General features: G+C 51.2%; 12 protein-coding genes and 3 non-coding genes across 15 annotated transcripts; 8 read left to right on the top strand and 7 right to left on the bottom strand.

Annotated features, from left to right (window-relative positions):
* Positions 1–1,684: 1,684 nt before the first annotated feature.
* Positions 1,685–2,213, bottom strand: BO87DRAFT_188060 (uncharacterized protein). The gene has a single exon (XM_025618468.1). The coding sequence runs from the start codon at positions 2,117–2,119 to the stop codon at positions 1,835–1,837; it is 285 nt and encodes a 94-aa protein (XP_025483364.1). The 5' UTR covers positions 2,120–2,213; the 3' UTR covers positions 1,685–1,834.
* Positions 2,214–3,880: 1,667 nt separating this feature from the next.
* On the top strand, positions 3,881–5,109 carry BO87DRAFT_300840 (uncharacterized protein; the record flags this gene model as incomplete). Its single annotated transcript, XM_025619141.1, has 2 exons — positions 3,881–4,670; positions 4,709–5,109. The coding sequence occupies 2 exons, from the start codon at positions 3,881–3,883 to the stop codon at positions 5,107–5,109; spliced, it is 1,191 nt and encodes a 396-aa protein (XP_025483365.1).
* Positions 5,110–6,308: 1,199 nt separating this feature from the next.
* Positions 6,309–8,946, top strand: BO87DRAFT_188051 (uncharacterized protein). The gene is made up of 2 exons (XM_025618467.1): positions 6,309–7,078; positions 7,358–8,946. Exons 1-2 carry the CDS (start codon positions 6,507–6,509, stop codon positions 8,583–8,585), a joined length of 1,800 nt encoding a protein of 599 aa, XP_025483366.1. The 5' UTR covers positions 6,309–6,506; the 3' UTR covers positions 8,586–8,946.
* On the bottom strand, positions 8,578–9,322 carry BO87DRAFT_373543 (splicing factor 3B subunit 5 family protein). Its single transcript, XM_025622575.1, has 2 exons — positions 8,987–9,322; positions 8,578–8,911 (listed from the first exon to the last, which is right to left on the bottom strand). Exons 1-2 carry the CDS (start codon positions 9,227–9,229, stop codon positions 8,900–8,902), a joined length of 255 nt encoding a protein of 84 aa, XP_025483367.1. The 5' UTR covers positions 9,230–9,322; the 3' UTR covers positions 8,578–8,899.
* Positions 9,323–9,457: 135 nt separating this feature from the next.
* Positions 9,458–11,156, top strand: BO87DRAFT_456220 (tRNA-specific adenosine deaminase; the record flags this gene model as incomplete). The annotated part of the gene is made up of 3 exons (XM_025628708.1): positions 9,458–9,631; positions 9,724–9,778; positions 9,860–11,156. Exons 1-3 carry the CDS (start codon positions 9,463–9,465, stop codon positions 11,154–11,156), a joined length of 1,521 nt encoding a protein of 506 aa, XP_025483368.1. The 5' UTR covers positions 9,458–9,462.
* Positions 11,142–12,851, bottom strand: erg24B (c-14 sterol reductase). Its single transcript, XM_025620190.1, has 3 exons — positions 12,751–12,851; positions 12,395–12,699; positions 11,142–12,347 (listed from the first exon to the last, which is right to left on the bottom strand). Exons 1-3 carry the CDS (start codon positions 12,828–12,830, stop codon positions 11,239–11,241), a joined length of 1,494 nt encoding a protein of 497 aa, XP_025483369.1. The 5' UTR covers positions 12,831–12,851; the 3' UTR covers positions 11,142–11,238.
* A 135-nt stretch (positions 12,852–12,986) lies between these two features.
* Positions 12,987–14,623, top strand: BO87DRAFT_373545 (putative vacuolar sorting receptor (Mrl1)). Its single transcript, XM_025622576.1, has 3 exons — positions 12,987–13,585; positions 13,644–13,931; positions 13,979–14,623. Exons 1-3 carry the CDS (start codon positions 13,212–13,214, stop codon positions 14,208–14,210), a joined length of 894 nt encoding a protein of 297 aa, XP_025483370.1. The 5' UTR covers positions 12,987–13,211; the 3' UTR covers positions 14,211–14,623.
* Positions 14,624–15,244: 621 nt separating this feature from the next.
* Positions 15,245–15,316, bottom strand: BO87DRAFT_t76. The gene has a single exon. It is a non-coding gene; the product is annotated as a tRNA-Gly (tRNA).
* A 502-nt stretch (positions 15,317–15,818) lies between these two features.
* Positions 15,819–15,889, top strand: BO87DRAFT_t71. The gene has a single exon. It is a non-coding gene; the product is annotated as a tRNA-Gly (tRNA).
* Positions 15,890–15,898: 9 nt separating this feature from the next.
* On the top strand, positions 15,899–15,970 carry BO87DRAFT_t72. Its single transcript has one exon. It is a non-coding gene; the product is annotated as a tRNA-Gly (tRNA).
* A 203-nt stretch (positions 15,971–16,173) lies between these two features.
* Positions 16,174–19,683, bottom strand: BO87DRAFT_373546 (putative C6 transcription factor). Its single transcript, XM_025622577.1, has one exon. It carries the CDS (start codon positions 19,501–19,503, stop codon positions 16,432–16,434), a length of 3,072 nt encoding a protein of 1,023 aa, XP_025483371.1. The 5' UTR covers positions 19,504–19,683; the 3' UTR covers positions 16,174–16,431.
* Positions 19,684–20,070: 387 nt separating this feature from the next.
* BO87DRAFT_373548 (uncharacterized protein) lies at positions 20,071–21,356 on the bottom strand. The gene is made up of 3 exons (XM_025622578.1): positions 20,651–21,356; positions 20,508–20,589; positions 20,071–20,455 (listed from the first exon to the last, which is right to left on the bottom strand). Exons 1-3 carry the CDS (start codon positions 21,204–21,206, stop codon positions 20,341–20,343), a joined length of 753 nt encoding a protein of 250 aa, XP_025483372.1. The 5' UTR covers positions 21,207–21,356; the 3' UTR covers positions 20,071–20,340.
* A 1,015-nt stretch (positions 21,357–22,371) lies between these two features.
* BO87DRAFT_394138 (bZIP transcription factor) lies at positions 22,372–23,171 on the top strand (the record flags this gene model as incomplete). Its single annotated transcript, XM_025625101.1, has 2 exons — positions 22,372–22,395; positions 22,455–23,171. The coding sequence occupies 2 exons, from the start codon at positions 22,372–22,374 to the stop codon at positions 23,169–23,171; spliced, it is 741 nt and encodes a 246-aa protein (XP_025483373.1).
* Positions 23,172–23,222: 51 nt separating this feature from the next.
* Positions 23,223–24,500, bottom strand: BO87DRAFT_301036 (arsenic resistance protein; the record flags this gene model as incomplete). The annotated part of the gene is made up of 4 exons (XM_025619147.1): positions 23,223–23,879; positions 23,927–24,013; positions 24,061–24,203; positions 24,269–24,500. The coding sequence occupies 4 exons, from the start codon at positions 24,498–24,500 to the stop codon at positions 23,223–23,225; spliced, it is 1,119 nt and encodes a 372-aa protein (XP_025483374.1).
* A 2,535-nt stretch (positions 24,501–27,035) lies between these two features.
* On the top strand, positions 27,036–27,956 carry BO87DRAFT_448524 (uncharacterized protein; the record flags this gene model as incomplete). The annotated part of the gene is made up of 4 exons (XM_025628300.1): positions 27,036–27,541; positions 27,603–27,664; positions 27,848–27,900; positions 27,953–27,956. The coding sequence occupies exons 1-4, from the start codon at positions 27,304–27,306 to the stop codon at positions 27,954–27,956; spliced, it is 357 nt and encodes a 118-aa protein (XP_025483375.1). The 5' UTR covers positions 27,036–27,303.
* Positions 27,957–27,958: the final 2 nt, after the last annotated feature.

The following is a 27,958-nucleotide window of genomic DNA, read 5'->3' on the forward strand; positions in this document are numbered from 1 at the left end:
ACATTTAGCTCGCCCCACGATGCCCTCAACCCCTCCATGATTCATCAGCTGAGTCTGAGGTCTTTTTCCCTCCGCTACCCGAAGAGGATTAGGGGATCCGAATAATGTTGTGGATTGGAACGACCAGGCCGAGTTCGTTTCACGTTGCCCTTTCCCCATCGCGTGCTGCGTCCATGTTTCGATCAGGGCTTACTTGGAGGAGAGAAGTTCCTCCTATCACAAGTTTATCTTAGTGTGTGTTCTCTCCAATGTTGCAAGAAACATAGAATAAGAGCGAAAAGAAGTGGTGCAGTGTGCCGCACAACAATACGCAGCAGGCAGACAGTATCCGTTGGGTCACGATCTTTGGAACCGAGTCGGTGCGACAGCGTACTGGTGGCCAGCGCTTTGTGGACCCTCTCTGAACCTTTGGTTGATCAAGCGTGGGATTTCGGGTAGATTATCTGGTTCCTCTACACTTGATCCGGAAAGACCCTCTGTAGTAGTAGTTATTGTTGTTATGGAGTGTGGTGCTATTGAAGGCATATTCTTTCTACTATGTACACGGCCGACTCCAACGCGCTGCTACTGTGAGTCATGCAGCAAGCAAATGTGGGTTCTATTGTGCTTTTGCCGCGGGCAGCGGTCTGTATAACCCGTTGCGCGCAAAACTTGAGCGCGCGGGGGATTTACTCTTTTTAGTGGAAGATGAAGTTATGATGATACAGTCTTACTTGTCTTGTGCTTTTTCGTGTCTTTGAATTATGGTTAAGTTTCTCCTTTTGGTCCCGTGACTTAATACATTTGTTGGTTAATAAGCCACCCATTTTAACAAATTTAGTGAAAAATGCCCTCTTTGGGTAATTTAAGAGTGAAACTAAACCAGATTCCTTCTCAAAAACCCACCATGAGAGGGCCGAACAACCTACCATAAGCAGCGGTTTACTAGGCAGATGTTCTTCCCAGCTGAAGTTGGGATCCACCAGGTGGCGGAATGGGCGCCGGCTGCTATTGTCTTACTCGATTGGGCATTAGAATTTCCAGGGCAATCGGGTGATCTTCACAAACCAGGATAATGGTGGGGGGTTCAGCGAGGATATTCACCACGTTCTGTTCATTTACGACAGCATTCAAGATCCATGGAGTCTGAACTAGAGGACGGCATCCAGGATGGCTGCTGAAATAATGCTGGCTGTGAAGGCAACAGAGCAGAATCAAATAAATCGACCCGACCAGTCAATTCTGCCGACCACAGGACCGTTTTCCAGGAGCCGAGAGAGATGCATCCGTGCATGCATACACTCCAGCCCTCCATCCATCCGGAAGTGGATCAGCCATCGGGGCTTAGCCAGCCCTCTTGGTCATTGCAATTGGCATCGCCGTGCCCTGTCTACCTGCACGCCGGACTGAAGTGCATACTGTCTTCTGCAGCGCCTCCCACTTTTCCCAGCTGCTGTTGCTGCCGCCCCAGACGGCTCATGCACCATCATTTTCTCCCTTCACGTCTCTCTCTCCTCCAGTGTAACGTCCAACTTCTTTCTAACTCATATGCGTGAACGGGATGTCAGACCTGACGGTCCGTCCGACCGTCAGTCTGGGTCGTGCCTGTGACACCCAGACGAGGGTCTAGTCCGACCTCTTATTCCCACCGTCGCACTCCGTAATGTCCAGAGCAGTCCAGACACGATCCCAATTTCCGCAGGGGAGAAAAATAGGAGTTTATGACCAAAGAGAACAATCAAATGAAGAAATACACGCAACACAATCTATGAGAAAAAAGTAAAAAAAGGTAAAGGGGTGGAAAAAAGCACCTAGGCCCGGGAGGGATTCCAACAATACTACTACACTACTACCACTACTTACTTAGCTTTTGTGCTGTCTCTCCCACGCGATTCGACCGCCGAGGAACCATCCGAAACCCTCCAAAATCAGGACGCAATGCCGCCAGGGAACGACGGGCGCCTTGGTCGAACTTTCCTGCGATGCCGCCAAAGAGTTGTTTGGAACATTTCCTCGTCTTTTTGTTCCCGGTATTGTTTTGGAGGGGTAGATAAACTAAAGGGGGTGTGGAAAGAAAGAGGATAATACTAACTAGACTAAGCGCCTGTTGACCCAAACTTATCCCGTATTTAGGTACCATGTGTGTGTGAGTTGAGTGAGAGTGTCCACCCTACACAGATTTTGTAGTGGTATCTACTTAGTGTGCCATACACACTAAGTCACTAACATATGCTACCTACCCGCCCCGATCGTAGTGTGGTCTAAGTTGGCCCCATTTCTTGACTCAGGTGTGGGAAACCGAGACGGTAGTTAGGGAATCTCTTAGCAATGACATCTTTGGATCGACCACGCCAGGACTGGTCGGGTGTCTCCACCACCGACGACACTTCTGGACGCCTGCATCCTGCTAAACCCAGCCCGAAGGGGAACAGACCTGACGCCGCTGCTGCTGCTGCTGCTGCTGCGCACCTGAGATCGGACGGTCAATCCGGACGGTGGCCAATTTTTTCTTCTCGTACCATACGATCGGGATTCCGCGTCTGCATGAGTGAAAAAAAAAAAAAATCCTCACGTCTAAAAAAAGGAGGAAAATTGAGAGTACTAAATGGAAAAAGAAAAAAAAACCTCGGAAAACAAGTAAAAAAATGAGGGGGAAAGATTAAGAAAAGTAATTAATATTCTTAAAATGGGAAATCGAAAGTCGCCGGTCTGCGCTATTGGAAGGCAAAAGCTGGATGGGTAAATGTAGTGCGCGCGTGTTGTGTGTGTGTGTGTGTGTGTGTGCGTGGGTGTGTGTATGGATATGGGTATGTATCAGTGTGTATGCTGCTGGATTTTACAGTTGGGATTTGGATCTGAATTTTTATTTTATTTTCTGTCTTTTTATGAAGTGACTCAATAATGTTATATTGATCATCTTTGATCTCTCTCTTATTCTTTTAATATTTATCCATCGACATCTCTTTTTCTTTTTGGTCTGACAGTCGGAGCCAACGTTTCTTGACAGTGGTTGACAGATCTGCCCTTCTCACCTCATTTGGCGGCTGTATAAATCCGCTCGGAACCACAGTTTTGGCTGCTGCTACTGCTGCTCCTCCCCCCCTCTCCATACAGTACTGCCTCTTACTGTATCCATCCTGCATCCCATCCGATCCATCCATCAACTCGCTCAGTTGACTTTTACCTCCATTTAGGATTGACTGATCCATCCCGAAAAGTTGGTCGGGACTCTTGCTTTCCCTTTTGGGTCACCCTCGCCCCTCTCCTCTTTTACCCTCTCTTCTCCTCTTTCTTCTGCTTCCTGCTGCTTTTCCTTCTCTTTGTCTCTCTCATTCCCCCGTTTGTCCCCGCCTCGCTCTTTTTCTTTTCTTCCTCCCCTCTTCTGCCGCTCGTCTGGTCCTATTTCTTTTTGGTTGATTTTATTTTAAACCCTTTTGCTTATCATCGTTGCCATTCCTTTCTTTTACCCTCACTTCTATTGCGCATTCGCCCACACACACAAACAGTAATTTTGACCTATACAACCCTCTTCCTCCACCACTACTACTACTACTACTACTACTACTCAAGTAGTACTGCTTTCCACTCCACTCCCGGTTCCTGACGGTGGGGATTCTAATATATACTACCAACCTCCTCCCTCCGGGCAGGTAACCTTCCTTCCGACTACTTTCTAGTCTTTCCGCGCTGCCCCTACTCGCCTCGGTCCTCGTGACTTCAAGTTACTTTGCCGTCACGCTTCGGACTGTATCGGGATAAATCACTCGCTGTGGGCGAATGTCGCCTCTATGCTCTTTTTCCACCCTATCTTATCTCTCTCTTTACTGATCCGCCCTTCATTTTTGCGTTCGTTTGTCGTCAAGTATAGCACCATCTTTGCTCGTCACTGCGCAGTCTAATTATGCCAACCGTCTTGCTGCCCTCGTCGGCAGCCGCATTCGCTCCACGCTCGTCGCCGAACGTGGTGTTGAATGCGCGCATCGAGCCTTGGCTGACTGCCACCCTCAAAAGAGTGAACCGAGTCAAGCGACCCCTTAACAATGTTACCCAGCATACCAGATGCCTTACGGAGACGCTGTCATCCCCCGACGCCATCTGGACGCTGTGCTCTCTGATGTTTCCCAAGGCCCCCGATGCGGAACTCAAGAAGGACGACAACCCCCTCGTTGAGGCCATGTGCAACTACCAGATGGTCCACATCGAAGCGTACGTCGTGCATGTCGACATGGTTTCGCAGAAAGAAGTCGCCTTTAAATTGACTCCGGAGACCATCGAGGCTCTCGTCGACTACCACAAGGACGTCTATTCCGTCGACACGGCTGCCAGCACTTGGGACTGGTCCGACAAGGATAGTCAGCTGAAGAAGCTGCAGGAGGAATTTGTGCAAGCCGTCAACAAGTTTGTCTATCGCACAGAGGCGCTCGCGCTGGAAGGGCTCGAGGAGGATGGCGCAGGCGAACTGCTTGGCGGCCGCAGCGATGACGCGAAGGCGGCGATAACCAGTCTCTTCGTGCCTCTACTTCCCCCGCCGCCACGTGTAGTTGACGTCCTCCGGTCGACCCCTATCCTTCCCAGCTCGACCGTACCGGGAACCTGGTGGCAGGAGCCGATGCCACAAACACTGCCTTTGGAGTCGTGGAAGGTCCTCCCATCCAGCCCCGCAACAACCAGCACTGGCGAGCCGAACGCTGGTATGTGGACAACCATGAACGGCATGGGAGAAGCGCAGCTTACTTCCCCAACGTTCAGCCAGCCGTATACCACTTCACCATACAATGCGACACAATACTACAGCACAGCGGCGACGTCGGCGACCATCGCGGCGCTCCCGCTGCCGAGCATGCTAGTGCAACCGTGCAGCACAGTGGCTGGTCTGGCGGGGTTTGGATGGGAGAACCGGTACCAAGATCTTACACTGCCATACGGGACAACAATGTAACAGGTCCATGGAACCAGACACTTGATGTTAACGGTATCCCTGACTTCGCGTGTCTTTGGAATAGATCCGAGGATCCGTACCGACAATATGACTACGGCTCCATGCCACCGGGGCCCGCGTATACACAGTCACGAGAACGACCGGGGTCCTATCCCCACGGATACCCTCATCAGACTAATTGGCATCAATGACGGCGTTACCCTTGATGATTTGCGAAACACATGATACACCCTCACGTCTTTGCATTGGTTTTCTTATCTCTTTTCACATTCGATGACACCAGTTTCCACCGCAAGTGCCCTGTTCTTTTCGTATGCCTTTGACAGCGCTAGCGTTTTGTTTGATTTTCGTTCTATAGCATCAAGAGCGGCGGGTCGGCTGTTTGTTCTGATTTTTGGGGATGCCCCCTTTCAATCCCGCATTATATGTCATGAAGACCTGGTTAGCCTCGCGGCTTGGGATATGATTTGGATGAGGAATGTTCGCCCTTCGTTTCGTGTCGCGGAGTCAGGAGGGCTGCTGTGCTGTGCATGGTGGTCGTCCTGACGACATCGTCTGCTGGGTACAGGTACCCATTGATGGCAGAGGTGGCTAGCGACTGCTGTGGCTATCTACATCTGGGATGTGATGGCTGCAGAGTTTGGCAGCACAGATGATGTGGCGCAGGTAGCCCTGGGGTGTCTCTGATCCGAAGATCCGCCTGTGGCGGACCTGATCGGGTTTGCAACTAATGGTCTGTGACCGTCAGTGGAACCTTACGAGACTAACCTGGGCTCACTGTCCCGTCAATGTGGCTGTCCGGTAGGTTCATCCCCTATCATCCAGGCTGGGTTTGAAATTACCTGGATACGCCCGTTCACATCCTCACTGGGTGAGACTGTGAGCGGGAATCGGATGCTGGAGGGCTGCGCCCAGTCTTCTTTGGATCTTCGTTCTTTATTCTAAGCATTACTACGATCTTTTTCAATTATTTGGCACGATGTACTTAGTCTGACATAATGGACCACAAGACGATCGGCACTGCGCAGTAGACAGGATGTAGAGGAAGGCGTAGAATAGTAAGCACTGATCTCATGGCTGCCACGGGAGAGCGAACCTTGCTGGATTCATCGGCAAGAACGGTCTTTTTCTGCCCCGGACCGGTGACGTCAGACCACGAACTCCGCAACACCACCAGAACCGGAGGTACCATTCATTATCTTCCTCTGACGATGAACTTCTGCTCTTGATCGGATAAGCTTCTAATGGGTATTCTAGTGTTTTGTTTTATTCTATTTTATGTCTGCCTGGCTGCCTAGATCCTCCTGTGACATACCCTCCTCTTACTTCCCCCACCTATCGCCCGGAGATTTCCCTAACCTACAATCACCATCACTCCAACATCTCCTACATCTTACACAGGACCTCAGCATTTCTCCAGAGAATTCTCTCACGTCCAGAGAATAACCCCAGAACCAAGACAACAAAGAAAAATCTCACATGACCAATAACACCACACCACATACACAACAATTGAACCGAACCGACCCGAACCACAAGCATACCTACCTACCCAACCAAGTCGATAGAAAGAAAGAAAAAAAGAAAAATGCCCCTCCCCACGCTTCAAGAATCCCTGGAATCACTTTCCCCCACCACGTGGACCGACGTGCCCAGCACCGACCCCGCCGCCCTACGAGCCTACATCACCGACCTCCGCACCAAAGCGCACCTGATTGTCGATTCCGTCCCGTTGCCTTCAGACGACGATATCCAAGCGCAGCAGGCCGCGTACGGCGGACATCCGGCGAGTAAGGTGGTGAAGGCGAGCGGCGCAGTTCCTGTGCATGATCTGGTGGATCATGATAACGGGAATAATGGTGATAGCAGTAGCGGTAGCGGGAGTGGGAGTGGGAATGGGAAGAGCAACAACAATGGGAAAGGAAGCGGGGTCCAAGCACTTCGGAAACAATGGAGCAAGCCGTTACGGGTGACCAATTCCCGGGATAACCCGTTGCAGATTCCGATATATAAGTTGCAGGGGGGAGATGGGAAGGGACATTGGTTTGGGAGGCGGAGCGTGCATGAGGGGTTAGGGTTCGAGCGGTGGAGGGAGAAGTTGTCGGGTGAGATGGGGGAGACGTTGAGGAGGAATCAGGAACGGGTGAGGAAGGGGAAGATGCCGGATCAGGCGGTTAGGGGGATTGGGGCGGAGAGGTTGGTTGAGGGGGTGGAGGTTATGGGTGGTGGTGACAGTGGTGATGGGGAGGGGGTGATTGGTAAGGTGCAGGTGTATCATGTTTCGGCGCAGTTTCCGAAGCCTACGACTGCAAGGGATTTTGTGAGTTTGATTGTGAGTTGGGATGAGAGTGAGGGTGAGGAGGAGAAACGGAAGAAGGAAGGCAAGGGGAGGGAGTGGATGATGGTGTCGAGACCGTGCGAGCATGATGAGGTGCCTCCGGTGCCGGGGTATATTCGGGGTATGTATGAGAGTGTGGAGTTTATTCGGGAGATACCTGTGGAGGGTAAGCCTGAGGGGGCGATGAATCCGGTTGAGTGGGTGATGGTGACGAGGAGTGATCCGGGGGGTAATATTCCCAGATGGATGGTGGAGAAGGGTACCCCCAAGAGTATCTGTACGGATGCTGTCAAGTTCTTGAATTGGGCTTGTCGGGACGGGGAGAGGAAGAGGAGGTCCACGGACAGGTCGGTGGGCAGTCATAGTCAGTATGATGAAGAGGAGGATGCGTCCAGCAGTGAGGAGGACAGTGACGACGAGTCATACACTGAAGTTGAACATCACGGACTGATTGCCAGCTTCGCATACCTGGTGAACGCAGGTCTGGAGCGGTATGCGCCGCAGACAGTGCTGGACTACCTACCGCAGCACTCGCGCCAGGTCTCTGCCCAGAGTGTTCCTGCCAGCAGCACGGAGCCAGATGTCGAGGAGGCTAAGGAGCACGAAGACGATGCAGTATCGCACGACAAAGCGTCGATAGCACCATCAGCAAACTCGGGTGTCGAATCATCACTGGAAGCAGGCCCCGACGTATCCGCGCTGGAGCTAATGGCCAAGAACAAAAAGGGCAAGCTAACCTCGCACGAGAAGCAGCTGGCGAAGCTAGCAGAACGCAAACGCAACGTCGAAGCACAGCTGGATAAAGTACGAGCCGACATCCAAGCCCTCCGCGTGACCTCACCAGTCGAAGGTTCCAAGCGCGACAAGACGTCCACGACCGCTCTAGCAGCTACAAACGAGGGAGCCAGCAGTGAACCGCCAAGCAGCAGCCCAGCAAGCAGCGTGCACAAGGGCCAAACGTCAAGCAAGAGCCGTCATGCCGAGAACCCGGACCACGAAACGGCGCAGATGCACAAGGTTGCATCGGGGCTGTTCCACGACGAGTCCAAGCTGCTGAAACAGCTCGGCAAGATCGAGAAAGACCAGGTCAAGGAGGCATCGAAGATCGAGGCGCGGCAGCAGAAGCACGCAGACAAGCAGGAGAAGCATCGCTCGCGGGCAGAGACAGAGGCGTTGCGCCGCGAGGTAGAGGTGCTCAAGAAGGAGGTGCATCGACTGCGCGGAGAGCGCAAGCAATGGCTGGATTTGATCGGGTCATTGCAGAATGAGAATACGCGGTTGGCAGCGGCGCAGGGGGGCGGAAATGACAAAGCAGATATTAGCATGTAATGTGATTGTATATTAGCGTAGCGTTGTACATGATAATCGATTGATTTTATCCCATCTTATCCATATCCTATCCTTAGTATGTAATGTAATGCATGAAACCTCCACGCCAACGCCATTTACCCACCATTGAACTCCAGTAGTATGCAAATACCTGCATGACACAAACGCGACAGCACAGATCCCACCATCCATCACCTATCCCCTTCCACAATATCCCATCATCATCAAACACTCAACTCCTTCATATCATCTCATATCATCTCACCCAATCCTCAACCCCCACCACAAATCACCCCATAAGCAGTAGTACTGAATTATTCCTGCGTCTAAAAACCAAATCATCAGCTCTATCCCCAAACCCAAACCCCAAACAAAAAAAGAAAAGAAAAGAATGAACCAACCTCCGGCGGATTCCCCGCCCCTCTAACCATCTTCTCAATCATCGCCGCGCGAACCTTCTCCTTCGACTCGCCCATTCCCAACGCCATATACGACAACATAGGCGGATGACCAATATACGAGGCGTAGCTATCCCGGACAATGTTCGATACCCATTCGTATTTCGTCGTGTCCGCGTGGCCAGTACCGATGTACCGCGCTTGCATCGCCTCGAGGTTTTGGATCGTGCGGAGTTTGTCGGCCATTTTGATTGATTATCCTTTCTTCTTGGTTTTGTTTGGTTGTGATGGATGGAATGGGGGGTTGGAGTGGAGTGCAGTTTGAGTTGGTTGCAATTGGGGTGGTAGTTGGAGATGGGATGGATGGATGGATAAGAATAATTGATGATGATAAGTCACGTGACATGCACCCACTTGATATAAAAGTGGGACATGCACAAACTACAGCATGCGTAACTAGACGATATATATATAGCATAATGGAACAACGACAAAAGGAGGGAGATGCTGGAGATGGTATGCTTGCAGAGAGGATTGCAAGAGTTGTGCACGCGCACTTTGATGCTTTGCCCGCACGCAGTAAACCTATTCTGAGGGATGATGGGACGAGGGAGTGGATTCCTATGTGTGGGGTTGTGGTTGTGAGGAGTTTGTATATCCTTTCTTTATCTTTGAGCAAGCTATTCCTTGATAGGAAGAACTATGGTTGGGAGTAGTATGCTTACAATACGTTGGTGTAGATAATGATGATGATGATGATACAGCGGAGGAAGAATTGACCTGTGTGGCTGTTACGTATGTTTCACCTACCACTACCTACCCTATATAATTACACCACAAACACATTAATTATAAGTAAATACTAAAGCATCCCAGCTCCGGCGCAAAATGCCTCCCTACCACACAACTCGCATCCAGCACCGGCCTCGTCCTCCACGACTGGCACGCCGAGATCCTGGCCCTCCGCGCATTCAATTACTGGCTGTTGAGTGAGATTCGCGCATTAATAGACCATGAACATGATCATCAGCAATCTATATCTACACCCAAACCCTCCCCCTTCATCCGCCGGCGCCAAACCCCCAACGAACCCCCCTTCGAACTCCACCCCTCCCTAAAAATCTACCTCTACTGCACGACCGCCCCCTGCGGCGACGCCAGCATGGAACTCACCATGGCAGCGCAAGACGACCCGACACCATGGGAAATTACCCCCTCAGAAGAGGAATCAGCATCGGCAGGCCTCCTCTCCGGCCGCGCCAACTTCTCCCAGCTAGGCATTGTTCGCCGCAAGCCCGCGCGCCCAGACGCCCCATCCACGAAAAGCAAGTCCTGCTCGGACAAACTTGCCCTGCGACAGGTGTCGTCTCTCTTGTCGAGGGGGGTGAGTCTGTTGGTGGCTGTTACGGAGAATGCGTATCTGGCGGGGGTGGTGATGCCCCGTGAGGAGGTGAGTGAGACGGGGTGTGTGAGGGCTTGGGGGGTGGAGGGGAGGATGGGGCCTTTGGTATCGAGGTTCGAAGAGGGAGGAGGGGGTGGGTACGGGTATGGGTATAAGCCGTTCCGGGTTTTGTCTGTTGATATGGAGGTTGTGGAGGAGTTGTGGGCGTTTGGGAAACCGAAGAGTAAGGAGGCTGGGATGAAGTGTAAGCCCGGGAATATCTCGGCTGTTTGGACGGCTGCGCCGGTTCTTGGGGGAAGTAACAGTGGTAGTGGTGGTGGGGTGGATCGCTATGCGGCGGAGAATGGGGCAAAGCAGTTGCCGAAGTTGAGTGGTTCGTGGACCGGGTTGTATGAGACGATCATTGGGGGGATGAAGCAGGGGTATAAGGCGTCGGTGCCGGTGGGGAAGGGCGCGTCGGCGCTGTCGAGGGCGAAGATGTGGGGGGCGTTGAGGGGGGTGTTGGGTGGTGGTGATGGTGATGGTTCTGAGGGCGGAGATGGAGGGCAGGTGGTTAGGGCAGCGTCGTATAAAGAGTTCAAGAGGGCTGCGCTTGAGACGTCTGTGGGAAAGGCACGGGAACGGGCTATGCTGGAGGCGAAGAAGGTGCTGGTGCCGTGGGTGCCGAATGATGGGGATGATGAATGGGGGTTGAAGGTGTTGGTGGATCAGAAAGGGAAGAAGAGAAAGCGTGATGACATTAAAAAGAATAAAGATGTCCAGTCTAATTAATACATGTTATGTCCGATATGTGACTCGTTCAGACGAATAGTATCATACATTAAGAACTTTTGTTCGGTCTATACCCATAATTTCAGTAAATGCCAGGAAAGATCCGGCTCCGGACCAACGACGTATACCGGTCCCAGTCGGCTCCGTACTTGCGCTTGCACTTCTCCTCATCGCGCTGTTCGCGGTGGATCAGCAGCGTACCAAAGTACACCAGGAAGAAGTACGTGAAGATCATTCCCCAGCCCCGGCTCTCGGGGGTCTGCACTGCCTGCTTCTGCAGGTCCCCGGTGGCCGGGTTGATGCTGTGGACGATGGCGTAGCCGGCAATGCCCGTAGGCAGACAGTACGACCACGACATGACCCAGTCGCCCAGGTAGTTGATGTGGCGGGCGCTTCCCCACCAGCCAGACGTGATCAGCTTGGAGCCGCTGGCCGTCTGGATGTACTTGAGGTGCTTGACGCGGGGGTCGTTCGGGTTGGTGCGGAAACGGTTCTTCTGGTTGTTGGCGCCCCGGAAGATCGAGTAGCCAACGGCAGTAACAGCCAGAACGAGCAGGATGCCATTGAAGCCCAGCTCGTACGGGAAGACGGCCAGGTAGCGGGTCTGGAAGTTGTAGATAAACGGCACCCAGACGAGGTCGCCAAACGAGAGCATGAATCCGAAGCCGTCCATGATGATGTCCATTGTAGTCAGCAGGGCAGGCTCCATGTACAGGCCGTCCAGGACATAGAACGCCTGGAAAGCAGTCGAGATGACGATCGAGTCCGTGATGTAGCCGTAGGTGCGGTACTGGCGGGCAATGTTCGACAGGTTCAGGATGATCCACCCCAGCAAGCCGGGGCGCATTTCGAGCCAGGACTTAATGTCAATCGTGCGCGAAGCTTCGCTGACGAAGGGAATCGGCAGGCGTACCCGGGGGTTCAGCTCTCTGCCAATGAAGAAATCATACAACGCGTTGCCAGTGTGACCACCCGGAGCTAGCTGGCGGAGCTCGGGGTTGGGCTGCCCGGGGGCCGGAACGGTGAAGCTCTTCGCATAGACGAAGACGGCGATGACAGTGCAAATCACTAGGTTGGCGGTGATAACCTGCAGGTAGTTGTCCCAGAGGAAGGTCCAGACAGCAAAGTCCGCACCATAGACGTAGGTGCCCGTCGCACAGCCGGAGAGGATCAGGACGGCCGACAGAAAAGCTGCAGGGCGTTAGAGAGGCAGATACGAGTCAATTAAAGAAACCAACCGTTGAACTTGTAGGGCAATCTTCCTCCACATGCCAATTCGGTGCCCTCGACCTCCTGGCCAGGCAGGAACACGTACATGGCCAAGCTAAGCAGATAGTAGCCCAGCACCCAAAGTGTCACGCTGGTGTCATAGAAATCCGCAAACCCTCCCTTGGGCCAGCCAACCTCCGCCTTCAATTGGTCCAGCGTCACGGTAGACGGGTGTAGTAGCGAAGGAGCTGGGCAGCCAGAGACATCGTTACACAGGAAGGTGAAGCTGTAGACCAGCACGGGCAGACCAAACACGATCCCAAACGCACCGAGACTGTGGGGTCAGTATCCAATTGTCAATTGTAACCGAGCATTGAGCACCTACGGTCCTCCAAATTCGTAGCCACGTTTCTCTGGAATGGGCTGAACCCGGACCTTGGTCTTGGAGTCCTTCTTGGGAGCCATGACGGGCTATACTGGATCTTGATATGGGGATTAAGGAGAAACTGGAGAAGAAGCCGCGGGACTTTTGGCAGAAGCGGAGCCGACGATGCGGGCGGTGAGAAGCTCTCGATGGAATCTCCGCAAGAAATGCGACGTTTCATCTCCGCGCATTACGACGCCTGCTTCATCTGCTGCTCCTCCTTGCCCTTCCCTTCTTTTCTCTCTCTTCTTTTTCTTCTCTTTACCTTTGGTCTCTCCTTTGCTTTGTTCTCCTTCGATCTTCCCAAACCTACCGATCAGTCCCTACTTCCAGCTGCCTGATCCATCCTCGTTCCCTTCCTCGGCTTAGAACCGTTATCGCCGACCGTCCCGGCTGTCTCCACCGGAGATCATCTTCCCACCATGAAGCCACCCACATCCTCCTTAATGAGGTTTCTCTTCCTCCTGGCTGCTCCGCTTGTCTCGCAGGCTGCCTCCGATTCTTCTGCTCCGAAGGATGCCCTCTCTCCCTGCGTCGTTCGCTCTCCCACGACTGGCCTATTCTACGATCTCAACACCATCTCCTTATCTCCGCCCCCAGTAGACGGCGACAAACCTCGCAAAGGCGCCCGAGATGAGAGTTGGCACGCCAGAGGACACGATTACAATGCCAACTTTACGTTAAATATCTGTGCGCCCGTGGTCGAAGATATCAAGGATGTGGTGGGAGTGGACCGCGCAAGGTGGAGGAATGTTAGCGCCTACTACGAGAGGGAGGGTAAAGTCTACTCCATTGGGTACGGTGACATTATTCTTCTATACCACTTGCCATAATCACTAACAGACGCGGTGCAGTCAACAAGCATCAGACCCCTTCTTCCGCGGCCGAAAGCTGGTCATGAACTATACCAATGGCTCCCCTTGTGCCGGCGACTACATCGGAAATGCCGCCCGCACTAAATCCACCATTATGTCGTTCCTTTGTGAGCGCGATACCCCTGCCTCTCAGGCGACAGTCTCTTTTGTCGGCACTATGGACCAGTGCACATATTTCTTCGAGGTTCGAAGCTCTGCCGCTTGTGGCGCGACCGCGCCCACACCGGATAACCCGGGTCTTTCGCCAGCCGGCGTTTTCGGCGTAATGTAAGTGAGAAACACTCTAAGGTAGGACCAGTAACTGACAAGCATAGTGCCTTGATTGCCGTGGCGGCGTACCTGGTCGGTGGTTGCGCGTACCAACGAACTGTCATGCACCAGCGCGGCTGGAGACAGTGCCCGAACTACAGTCTTTGGGCGGGAATGCTCGACTTCATCAAAGTAAGTATACTGGCGTTAATCCCGTTCCGACGGTCCCGGCGGCACGAGCAGGCCCCATACAAGGAGTTTGGCAATGCAAGGTTACCTGTTTCGAGGATGGATTGAATCTGCTTTGGCTGGTCTGGAGCTCAATTACATCAGGCGTGCTTGCCATTCGTCTTTCCTTACGCTTGTCTTTCTTGCTTGTCTTTGAAGTCACTCGTTTGGACATCTAGCCTTTTGGACATTTAGCCGTGTTGAACGCGGTATACACAGTCATTGCTCGTGCAGGCCTAGCAAAGACGTCCTATAGAGCAAGCTGGAAGCATGTCAATAGCACGATTGATTGATTCTAGAAATCTTTCCTTGCTTCACACATCTTTCTGAACACATACAACTGTCTCATTTGCTATTCTTCAGGAATACATTCATTATACAGAACCCTAAGCTAACCTCATATCCTCTCTCTTCCCCTCTAAAACAGGACATGATCATCATCCTCTTCTCCTCCCTAGCCCGCCTCCTCCGCTTAAAACGCTCCCCAACTCTCGGTCACGGCCACACCCGCGGTAACAGCGTCAACCACCGCGGCAGTTTCGGCCGTCGAGGCAGTGACGTGGATGCCGAAAATCGACTGATAGATCAGTTAGATGAGGAGTGGGAGGATTAAAAGTATCCGTTTGTTAACTAACTTTGTTTGTTTTCTGGGATTTATAGCGCAACTATATGATATATTGCTGCCAGCATTGGTTGTATTTTGTTGTACAATGGCCGATTATCATACGGATGGTGCAAGCATGCATGGGTTGATTTATCGATTGATTGATTAAGCTGGCTTTGTTTCAGAGCGTCTTTCATTATTATTACTATGAGGTGCATGAGAATATGTTTTGCAATTTACCATACTACCCGCGGCCAGTCTACTACTACAACTATATATTTTACAGGCAACTATGTGTAGTAGCACCTTATAAACAACTGCAAGTGATGTTAAACCTAAATGATGGCTGGACAAGTCCTCGATTAAGCAAATACACACATGTCCTTGACGAAGAAACATTAGACTAACCACACCCAAAAAGACAACAACCTACAACCCAGATAGCATACCACACAATTGACCATTTCACCTAAATTTGGGAATACAGAAAAACAAAAAATGCATTGTCGGGGAGTCGAACCCCGGCCACTCGCTTGGAAGGCGAGTATCATAACCGTTAGACTAACAATGCTTGCTAGTTGAAATGTAGTCCTTACAACAGCTCACAATCCGCAAAGCATTAAAGTCAGATATAGGGTATGGCGCTCGAGCTAATGAACAGAGTGGTATATTTTGCTAGGTTGAGCTTAATGGGAATATGTATGATTGAAACATGGAAATGACTTATCGGATGGTAGAAAGTGTACGGCTCAACGTAGTACTTGTATGTAGGTCGACCAATTTAGTCAAGGCGACCACACAGTTACATCTCAGACAATGATGAATCATTGTAAACGTGGGATGATTTCGCAATTATAAACGGCCGAATAGATACTAACTATAATATTTACTATTCTCATTAACCATACACTACCTTTAATTTACTTTAAAACAATGCAACATGAATTATAATTCCTTCCGACACATGCAGGTTAAGCTTCAAACCACCCCACCCCATGCAAATCCCGCATCCTACATCACTGGTGGTGCATAGTGGGGTATAAGACAAATAAATGCCAACTATCTCCAAGGAAGCATCATTGGTCTAGTGGTAGAATTCATCGTTGCCATCGATGAGGCCCGTGTTCGATTCACGGATGATGCATTCTTCCAAGCATTGTTAGTCTAACGGTTATGATACTCGCCTTCCAAGCGAGTGGCCGGGGTTCGACTCCCCGACAATGCATTTTTGCTGTTTTCATTGTCTACCTATCTGCCTTGTTCTTTTGATTTACTATTCTTGTTCTTTTTGCTCAGATGGCGGGGTTACTGGGCTATGAATCTGTTCATGGCCGCTTCACCACTTGTGTCCAACCAATATTTGGCTTACTGTATTCATGATACATCCATCGAGTTATCTACGAAAGCGGATGAAGACTCATAATTAGGTTTAGGTTGAGGTATATTTATTCTCTGTTGAATATATAACCATAATATAAATACACGGCATCAAGGCATGACATGACTAGACCAGACTAAAAGCGTCGCGTCGCATCGCATGAACCACATAGCCAAGGTCGTTCATAAACTCCAAAATCTTTTCCAAAACCAGACCGTCCGCCCCAAGCCCGAATGTACCCCGCTGAAAACTAAAAGCCAAATCAAATGATATTTCCTCCTACCTGCAGACACAAATACTACAATTGCTCATGCCTGTGAACCCCGGTTCACCCCCAGTCCTAAGTCAAATGCCCCCATTGATATGTTTCCGAACCCAGAGAGATCGGGACCTCCTACGACGGGGTTGCTTGAACCGGCGGCTTGTGAATTTGGATCAAGGCCTCCACCGGCGCCTACGGGATCGAGGTTGAAGGGCAAGAACCAGGCGCTGGGTTGATAGTATTCACCTGCACCGGACGGGGCATTAGGGTCTAATTGACCGGTAAAGATGGTGGAGGGGTCTTGGTTAGGGGGAGCTTCGGGGCGGTTCACGGGAGCGGGCATCGCCGGATTCTCGGGTGGGACGAGGGACGCAGACGGGTCAAAGTCGCCAAAGGAGCCGTAGACAAATTGTCGGTCCAACTGCGGGAGTTGGTCTGCTGCGGGCATGGAAAAGTCGAAGCCGGGTTGTGCGAAGGGCTGCTGTCCCGCGCGGTTCTGGTTGAACACGGCCGGCTGAGGGAATCCCGTACCGGTGGTTCCCAGCATGCCCGGGGCGCCGTCCATAGCGATTTCATTCATCGACTGCGGCGGAGTTGGTCCATCGAATCCGCTCACGCTGTCAGCCTTGCTGCTCTTCTTCGAATGCCTACGCGGGGCGCTCGGCTGTGGTGTAGGTGAAAGACTGGCAAAGAACTCCTCGACGCTCTGAAGGTCTGGCCGTTGACTCATGACACCATCGTCACTCTTTGCCTTTTGAGGATCGGGTTCCTCCCAGTGTGACCTCGACATCCCATGAGGATACTTGTCGAACCAGTCGCCATACTGGAACATAGGCGCGATCTGCCCACCATTCTGCGTAACCACCGTGCCTTTGATGGCCGCATCCGCAAATTGGCGGTATCGGTCCTTGGCACTTTCTACCATGTAGTGAAACATTCCCCAATATTTCTTCATCTTATTGAGGTACCGGTATGTATGGCGCAGATTTTCCTTCGAACGCGCCTCCAACTGTGCGTTCTTCGAGAATATGCCCCATATATGGACAGTGCTGGCCGAATAAGCGCAGTATCCAGCGAACGGGACAGTGAGAGGATAAGCTGATGCACGGTCGATGAGGATAGAAATATGATGAGCAGCTTCCACTGCTGCTCGGCCGGCATTGCTCAGGAATGCCTTGGGCATGTCACGGGGAGGTCGTCCTCCCGGTGATAGCGGTATGGCGAATTGATTCAAGAAGAGCATGTTCTGGTGGATGATAATGTGCAGAAAGATGAACTGGTTGGCGATTCGGTCGGCTGCATGGATCTGAAGGTTTTCGTAAGTGAACAAGAGATGGCTAGGGAGAGACGCGGAAAACTCCTCAATCTGCCGCTTGAGGCGCATGTACCCAGACTCCTGCGACCACAGTGGCTGCGTGTCTTTTCTTTTTCCTCCGAGGTTGAGATAATCAACGATGCGGCCCCATATGACAACTGCACGGATGATATAGGCTGATACACCCATGTTCTCCTTCGCATTAGATAGCTGACCAACATCGTCTGGAACTGGATTGAGAACATTGCCGTCCAAGTCTTCCGTGGGCCCCGGGATCTCCATCTGAAAATGTGACTCCTTTATAGGGAGCTGTATTTGCAGGAACTTCTCGTTTCCTATCGGCGGACGCTGACTCCCGGATGAATTATAACGGTCCATCAAGAAACACGCCCACATGGTTCGCCTTCGTATCTCCCGATCCGTAAAACTAAGCTGCGATCCGTTGCCATTGTTCTGGACTAGTAGAGGGTCATAGTCGAGCTCCCTATGTAATTGCAGGGCATACGCCATGCGCAGTGCTTGGCCACCGAATGACCAACTCCGCCCGCCATGACATGTACCGAACTCGTGAAGACCCAGAAGGAGGAAGACAGTCAGGATAGTAATATTAGGTTCATCATGGCGACTCAGGGCTATAGCAGCTGCTGGATTGGCCCAGTTTTCGCCACGCAGGAAAGGAGGTTCGGAATTGATCTGTGGATGGGTTGAAAATCGAGCGGAAACGGCGCAAACGGCAAGTATGAGAACTGGAGGAACGGTTCTCGCCTTGAGTCTTCGGATGAAGCTTGGCTTGTGAAGGAGGAGGTAGGACTGCCCGTAGACGCAATCGAAGAACACCTCTGCCAAGTGCTCCTGGATCTCCAATGACGGTAAAAACTCGGCACCTGCACTCATTAAGCCCGACGCATCACCTGGTTTACTCTCACGGCGCATCGGAAAGGTATCCTGCGGACCATTGCGGCTCTCCCGAGCCCACTCATCCATTTCCGCAGCAAAAGCCTCTTCCGCTGTCCGCTTCTTCTGCGCCTTGTTGGTCTGTCCGGGTTGAGGCGGTCGAACCACCGACCGGCCAATGGCACCCATATCCCTAGTTTCTTCCTTGGGGATGGTTTTGATGACCCGGTCCTCCATCCTCTTCAAGCGCTTATCCAGCATCGCCATGTAGTCCGTCCGGGGCGCCGCCTTTCTGGTAGTGACCTTGTAAACACATGGTATTCGAGAGCGCGAGCAGTGCTTGCACGCAGGCTTTTCGCCCGAGCATCGAATCTTTTTTCTTCGACAAGCAATGCAGGCGAGGGGTAGGCGCTTTCGCTCCTTGCCGGCTTTCGTCTTCATTTCGCTCCACGCTGGTTTTTCGCCTCCCTGTTGATCGTGATTGTGTGCGGGGTCGCCTCTGCCGTCGTCCCGGTGGGCATCGATCCCCGATTCGTGCGAGGTACCCGGATCACCGGCAGTAACGGCGCTGCCGGGATCACGCGAGCTGGCCCGGCTATGGTTGTCGAGGTCTTCGGGAAGGACGATATCGTCGTGGCCCAGGGTCAGGCCGGAGGCCAAGGGGGACTCGTCGGACTCCGGAGGGATCATGATGGGCGCAGGTACCCCAAGAACAAGACCCGGATCATCGTTCGGTAGGAAGGGGGTGGATGCGGAGGGAGTTGGCCACAGGGTCTGGTCCTGCTGGTGCTCTGGGGAGAAAGACGGGACGAAACCGCGGGATGAGGCGGTGGTCGAAATCGGTGGGTATGGGGAAGGCTGGCTGGGACGGGCGCTGACTGGAGGCTTGGCACCTCTCGCCGTCGTCATCCTGGGGGAATGTGCCCTTTAGTAATTTAAATGTTCGTCGTCCCCGGATATTGTTTTCACTATAGTAAATATTTGTAGAAAATGTCAGGTTGGGGATTCTGGGTGATGATAATGATGCCCATAAAGAAAAAGGTACAGCGCCAATAAGGAACCTAGTTTCCAGAACATGGGTGATGTAAAAAAGAAGGTTCAATAGCTGAACGTGCAAGTCCGGAGTGTCATCGGTGGTAATATATATGGGGCTGCGGTCATTGGACAACCATCAACTGGCTCAACCACCCAGACCCTTGCGGAACCCACTAGACAAGACCAATCCCCAGGCGAACTAGAACAAATAACATCGAGAAGGGAATGAGGTACACAATAGCGGTGGATGGAATCGTGCAGCGAGGGAACGTATCGGAAGCCTGCAGCGACGTTGGGTAAATACCAACGAATGCATGGCGTTTCTAGCCCGCAGTATCACTGGCTGCTGTTATCCCGCAATGATCCCGGGGAAAAGTTACGCTATCAACTACTAGTTTAGTGCTGGCTTCTTTGCTGACAGACGTCTCCTTACTCAATTTCCTCGACTGTTGAATTTATCTAAGCTTGTATCTCCGGGGCTTATAGTATTACGGTACGGATATATAATCCATATCTTCCGACATGTCCACATCCGAATATGTCCTCCATTATTCCTCCCACTCTCACTCCCCCCAATCAGTTCAACCATGGCCGGTGCTCAAACTTCGTGCTAGTGTGGTGCACGCGACTTCCCCTCTCGTATCCTGGTCAAGCGTCTCTAGCCGGATGCAACCTAGCATTAGCCCGAGCTTGCTGCGGTCCGGGGCCATCCTACGACGATTTGGGCCGTCCAACTCGCTGACGCGGTGTGGCACTCTCTATTGACGCCTGAATTTCCGAACCCAAAGCATAGACACCATAGCTAGGAAAGACGATCCAGAGAGCACTAATGCGACCGTTAGATGAAACAACAACACCACCAAAGAACTGAAACCTACTTGGGTATGATCCACAGGAAGAACAAGGTCCAAGGGTCATTGCGATCAACGTCGGCGAAACCAGAGAAAGCCTCGTTCAGCCCTATGCAATATTCATTAGAGTCATATTCCAAACCAACCCTGACAGCATAATGGCGACTCACAGAATAGGGCCGTCTTCGCAAGAGTCATAACCGAGGCGCTGTATGCCACCAGAAGCGCAGTCGCGCCGGGACGACCAGTAACAACCTTGGACTCTTTCAGCATCCACATCGGTCCTTTCTTGGTTTTGCGTTGGCCTCGAGACGTGTTTCCCGCTGTGACCCCATGCGTATACACAATCACCAGGTAGTAGATATATCCAGCGGTCTCGACCAGGTTCAAGATCGTTTGCGCAATGGTAAATTCATTGCGCGCATTGAATGCCGGCCAGCCGTAGAGGTAATCGATTGTGCCATACAGCGCATACGGAGTCCAGATCGGGGAATGTAGCTTGCTTTCGAGCTTCAGGTGAGGGCGCAGCAACACGTAGCTGGCATCCCATAGTACTAGCGGGACGGAGAAGATCAACCACAGGGTAATGGCACCAGACGGGACATGCACCCATTTTTTCCCGGAGCCATTGGCACCTGTAGAAGATGAAGACGGTGTTGATGGCGGCGAAGCTCTCCCAGTCGCGGGGGGCGGAAAGTCGCGGGGATGGTGTCGCGTGGAGACCATGATGATATTCGTGTAGACAATGAAGCGTATCGATTGGGAGTTAGGTTATTGGCAGGGCAAAAGAATCACGAGATTCATGTGAGGATAAAGATTTGAAAGACATTAAGAAGATTGAGCGCATGGATGCGAAAAGGTGAACCAGTCCTTCCGGGGGGCTCCCAAGTATGAGTGACGGATAGTGACGTCGTCCAAGTTGAGCTCCAGCGCCACCTGTTCGCTGGCATGACGGGTGGGTTCGTTTTCCCTTCCATGAGATTTCCATGACCCGATCTGGACTGGACCCTAGACAGCTCGGATATATCTAATCTTCGATGAAAATAGATCCGGGAGATTGAAGATCTCTCCACTCGTGGGGATTTCAGCGGTGCGCGGAAGGGGGATATACTCTCCGCCGCCTGGCTCTTTACGTTTATCCGATAGCTGTCTCTTGCTGCGCTGACCTCTAAACAAGCACGAAGTTGCGTTGCTCGCTTGTAGTCAATCCTAGACCTTTTGATTTATCAATAAAGAGATGAGTAGAGTGTGGACAAGCTTTCTTCTCTACAAAACACTATGTTCTGCTTTGTCACACGATATAGTGTTGTAGTGTACTTAGCAGATACACAGTAGTAAACCTTCCGCTTGGATGTCGCTCTGCAGCAGGATGCAGAAAGTCTAGAGCCAATACCTCAGCCATGATCTTCATCTTAGCGGACACCTGGTCCTTTTTGTTTCACGAACCGGTGGGTCGTCGTGGGTGTTGTTGTCCCCTAATGTGATCGTCGCACCAGATAAAGTGCTTATGGCTTCAATGGAGCTTGGGCCGAGACAGAATCCACTCAGCAAGCATTGGAAACAGTCCACAGACATGCCCAATCATGCTTTCTACAGTCCCACCGAGCATGTCTTGTCATGGATGAGAGTTCATCGATCTGCCTCGATCGTTCCGGTTATCCTTCGCTCCATGTATCCCAGTTGGGAAAGATGCCCCGAAGCGACTACGGTTTGCCGTAAAAGCAGATAGCGCAGAAGATACGCCGAAGAGCCCCCAGAGCCAGTGCTAGCTTTCTCCACAAAAGCCCACTCTTTTGGGCAGCATACGGTTACGTTATAGTCGTTTCGAATTGCCAGTTCGCGGGGAAGGTCACTTCGGGTGAGCACTGACCACATTCTCACTTGGTAAGAGATGGACCCCAAGAAGCACCAAAAGGTCGAAGCTCACCAAGCATGCCTATGCGATGTACACAAATTGCTAATTTGTCGATACAGGATCTCGATAGACTTGCTCGCATCCGAGAAAATCAGCGGAATAGTCGCGCTAGGAAACAACAGCACACCCGCGAGTTGGAAAAGAAGTTGGCTGCTTTGCAAGAACAAGCGCGTCACCGGGATGTGGAACATAGAATGGCCGTGCAGAAGCTTGAGGCGGAGAACAGGAAGTTGAGATATCTTCTGACTCGTTCGGGCTTGCCGTCGGAATTATTAGAACAGTATCTGCAAATTGATGATCCAGCCTTGACTGAGAAGGTAGCCATTCCGAAGCTTCGTTCGACTGAAGCACAATGCCAGTCACAAGACAGTCCAGCCTGTATACCAAAGGCGAGAAATGCTGCTACTAGTGCACTACAATCAATTGGGTCAGGCCTTTCTAGTCCGGGACAAAGCTGTGATCGTGTTACAAAGCCTCGGTCGGAGATTGTGCAAGGGGCCTCGGACATTGAAGTGCCCGTCCGAGACCAATCTGTCTGTGGCTGCGGCCCAGGCGAAGCTGTGGAGTCATGGCCAAGCAATGGAGATGTTCTGAATACTACGCTTTGTGCCATTGCAGATGAATTGATCGACCAGTACAATACTCGTGGAGTGGAGCTGTCAGAGATCCGCAGGAAACTCTGGGCCGGTTTTTCCAAAGGACTCACTACAGAGGAGGGATGCAGAGTACAAAATCATATACTGTTTCAGGTTCTGGACGAGATAAGCAACAGCTGACATTATGTCTATTGTTTTGTGATGGTATCCAATATAGGCTCATCAATACGGTTAAGGAGCCCACTTTTGTCTTTTTGCAACCCACTTGACCACATATACCAACCCCAGAAGCACGGGGACCTCAATGAGAGGTCCAACTGTTGCTGCCAAAGCCTGGTCACTATCCACGCCAAATGTTGCTATCGCGACTGCGATAGCGAGCTCAAAGTTATTGCTGGCAGCAGTGAAACTCTGCGTGCAAGACAGTCTGTATCCGAAACCGCAGCGCCGTGTTACGGCAAGAGTGACACCAAAAATGACAGCAAAGTAGACCACCAGAGGCGCTGCTACCCGGATAACAGATACGATCTGGTGGACCACATGTCGCCCCTGCGACGCAAATAGAACCAAGATGGTGAACAGCAGGCCGATCAGGGACAGCGGGCTGATCCATTTCAAGAAATGCTTATCGTACCACTCTCTGCTGATCAGGAACCTAAGGGAGAAACGAGTGACGATAGCTGCTCCCAGAGGTATACCAAGGAATACGCCGACGCTTTTTGCAGCCAGCGAATAGTCGATTGTTAGACCATGATTCGCTCCACCAATGACGCGAATGAAGAAGATGGCGAGGGGTGCGAATAGGACCATTTGCAAGATCGAATTTATGGCGACTAGAATCGCGCAGTATTCCCCATCACCCCCTGCTAGTCCTGTCCAGACGAGGACCTATGCACGTCAGCTTGTTGCACTGCTTCCAGGCAGGAGTGTCATACCATGGCAATGCATCGAGCAATACCGACAAGGATGAGGCCTTCTCGAAGGCCCCTCTCGTCAGGAAGAAACGCCCAGGCGAGACCGAGCTACCTCACATTAGCCCACCATTACCCACAATGTGACACGGACCTACCATGAACAGCGGAGCTATGATCCAATTGACGACAATGCTGAATCCAACCTGCACCCACAGTCCCTTTTCCCGAAATGACCGATGCAGCGTTTCGAACCTCACTTTACACAAGATGGGATACATCATGACCAAGAGACCGATAGCTAGGATGCTGTTGGCATGTACTCTTCCATATTCAATTTCAATCAATGAATGGACAACAACGTACCAATAGGCACAGAAACGCCCACAAACTTCCCCCTCTCTAGCGCTTTGCTCGTATTAGGGACGAAGTTCCCCAAAATTATACCAACCGCCATGGCAAGGAAGATCCAGACCGCAAGGAAGCGATCCAGTATAGCCAATTGCTGGAAAGCAGACGATGGGCCTTCTTCGAAATGGTCATGCTGACTCTCGCTGCACGCCTCTACATCGGGATGATCCTTCTCTTCGTGTTCCATCGTAGGAATCATCCTTTCGATAATATAATTAGACGCGCAAGCGTAAAATGAGAATACATTCCATGGTCCTTGCTTTTTTGATGCCATACATCGGGACGCCAAGTCGAACAACCAATCAGAATCGAGCAGTGACATACTGCGTATCACGTGATATACGGAGCCCACGGTACTGTACTATAGAGATCCAATGCTCTTAGAAATACCAGAGCACAGCATCATATATTCATTCAAATATCTGCAAACATTATGCCCCCCCCGAAGTAGTATTACCTGGGAGTTATCGATGCAGAAACCTGTGCTTGATATCGACCAAAGCAAGTACACCCTGTAGACCAGGTTACAGGAGTTCTCAGATTGTCTGAAGCGAATTAGTAGTGACTTGATTGATAAAATGTCTCTTCTAATCCCTTCCACTAAATGATAATACATATTTCCCTCCCCTACCCAAATCGTGGCAATATAACCCACAGACATTTGGAACGAAATGCAGGAGAGAGAGAAAGGAAAGTAAACCCCCAGAAGGAGAAAGAAGTAATAAATCTGTGTAAGATTCGGGCCTAACCGATCCGATGATCCGAAGCGCAGCATCTAGTAATTTTAGTGCCAAAGGAAGAAAAAGAGATTGAGCACGCGCCGTGGATAATGGGGAAAGGTATAGGCATGGATACATGCAATGTAACGTCATAGTTGACGGGAGAGAGACAAAGAGAGCAATTAATCTCGTGTGTTTTTGTTCCCCGACAAGACAGACATTAATCTGTATATCTTTTGCATTAGGAGGTATAGTATAAATTTTCTGGTTTAGATCTAGTTGGTAGTCACACCTCCAGATTCATTATTCTGACTGCCTAGTGCATTTCACTTCGCTCGGACCCCTCTACTAAATGTCTAAGTCGCCGATGAATATCCGGAGTACAGTACATGATGCCGTCCGTTGATATTACTAATGGTGGATACCCTATAGGACTGCTTATAATTGTAGGATACGAGAACACTGGAATGATTCTACCGGACATACCACCTGCCCGTCGTACGGGTAATCATCGGCAGGAAGACAGGCTAGTGTGGATGCCGTTCGGGTTCATCCGTCAATGAGCCTTGGTGAGTTGCTACATGTCCCCGGGTTTGCCGCGGTTGTGGCTGGTGGAGGTCCCAGTTCCAGGATACACCCCACACGGGGAAGGGTTGAAATTGCGAAGGCTAACTCGGGTGTCTAATACACTGTTTAATGAGTACCTTCTGCCGGGCTTTGCTTGATTAGTATGCCATGGGAAAATAGCCCTGGCTTCATTTCCAATGCATGTACGAGGGCGTCGTGCTGCTTGTAAGCTTTTAGTGGCTGGGACACTTTACCTTGAACCTGTTCTATATCAGTGATACAGATGCGACTTTTCTAGACTTCCCGTAGATATCGGATACCAGGCTCGGGGCTTTCGGGTCCATGTAGCTGATTTACTTCCCGTCTCGAGGCTTTCGGCGTCAAGATGATTTTCGAATATCGGCATGCCTAGCAGCAAACAGGATGTCAGTCGGAAAGATGCCGTTGCTTGTTATCCTGGGTGTGTGAGACCAGGAGCGCGGATGGTGCGGGGGTGGGAGGCTCGAGTCAAAGCCAGCCAAATCTTGGCAGATGACGCCTGGACAGATCAGGATTGATCTTAGAAAATTAGGTAAAGCAAGCGAGAGGCAAATAGTAATGCACGTCGGGCTCAGAGGGGGCCGCAACCGGAGTACTCGGCAGTTCAGAGTCGAAGAATAGAACTCATCTTCGATCATGCAATCTAGTATATCCCGTACCCACAAACAAACTGGGTCTTTGGTTACCTTTCAAAGGAAGGCGACATATTGGTAAGCAAAAGAAATGGAAGAAATGGCTCAACTTCTACCCGTAATCGGAGGTCGAGCGGGCTAGTTTGTCGTCCATGACGGAAACAAGACTTTCATCGAGTCTGAATCCCGAATCCTCAGGGTACTAGACCATACTAGTGAGTAGTAGTGAGTACCCCACGGAGAAATTCCCCACATCTTCAACTAACCCCGAATGGCCTGTCTCTGCATGAGCGCATGCGGCACCTGACCGAGAGCAGCCACCCTCCGAGAAAATTCTACGAAAACGATGCCTTTCTTGTAACCCGGTCAAGCGTTATGGTTCAAGATCATTAGACTGCCATGTGGTCGGCAATGTCCGCTCTACCGGCGATGCGTGGACGATCAACAGTCCGGACTTTGTCCGAGAACTCACTGCGTACAAGCAGTGGATGTCTTGACTAGGACTTAGATAACACCCCATAGTCATGCAAGCAATTTCTCATCTTCAGAGAGTACTCTGACTGTTTGACAAGGCCACTAACGTTATTATTTTGCAGTGGCGCCCCATCACCGTCAGCAGCACCTTAGCCGAAAGTGGGGTAATTTCTTCCCCCAGGCTAACCGCTAACCTGGATAAATGATGAGCGACATTTGTGTTTAGGCGACACCGAGGATAATCGGAGTCAAGAGTGACGCCCGGAATATCGAGAGCAGTGAAGACGTCCCGTTCTTCTTCCGACGGGCTCCCATCTGTGTTGTAGGAAGAAGGAGCTGCTTACCTCATCTCCTTCACCTCCCAAAGTGGAGCATCCCTTCTACTGTTGACCGAAATTAAGAGATTCCAAAGGGAGGAGTGCATTGTTTAGAAAGTGGTAGGTATGGGCTGACCCTTGCGGGAGGCCGTTGGGTCGACGTAAGGTGCATTGAAGCCATGTCGGTACGATGACATTTGTTGTGCTCAGAGACCGCGCTTGGCGGTATCTGCTTGTCTGACATGTCGCCAGGCACCTGTCTAACCAACTGGGTTTATGGTGTACTCTGGTTGTGCCATCGGTCTGACCGCTGGGAAGCTGCTGGGGTGATGAAGGGAAATGCGGGGAATGCTGGGGTGATGAGTGGAAGAAGACGGGATTACACGGTGGATACTGGATTCACACACAAGAGTGACGGTAAGACGCCCAGCCGGATTCGGACCAACAATAGACTTGACGGCACGGATCCATGGGACTCTGGTTAGTAGTTCATAGTACGAAAGTAGTACCTGTGGAGGACTAATTCCTCCAATGACGACAGAGCGGAAAAACTCCCTCTGCTTCATGCTCAATTTCCCCATGCGCCATAGGTATTCACGTCGAGTAAGTAGAAGCTAAAATGTGCAGGGCCACTCGGGATTCGCTCTGGATGGAGTATTGTTTGGCTTTTCCACCTGCTGTATCGAGTTGTTGGCGGGAATGAGCCAGACTTGCATGGAGATGAACTGCTAGACTGGTGTCTCAGTGAAGAATGTAAAAGTTGATTTGATACACCTTCCAAATCAGACATACATCAACAAGGATGTAGTCGAGAAAGGCAAAATATCATGCTTCTATGAGTTAGTTAATCGTTAACTAATGGTGGTATTGACGTAAACTTGGATGGTGCAGGTAATG

This window comes from Aspergillus neoniger, assembly GCF_003184625.1.
Source record: "Aspergillus neoniger CBS 115656 unplaced genomic scaffold BO87scaffold_5, whole genome shotgun sequence".
Classification (NCBI taxonomy): domain Eukaryota; kingdom Fungi; phylum Ascomycota; class Eurotiomycetes; order Eurotiales; family Aspergillaceae; genus Aspergillus; species Aspergillus neoniger.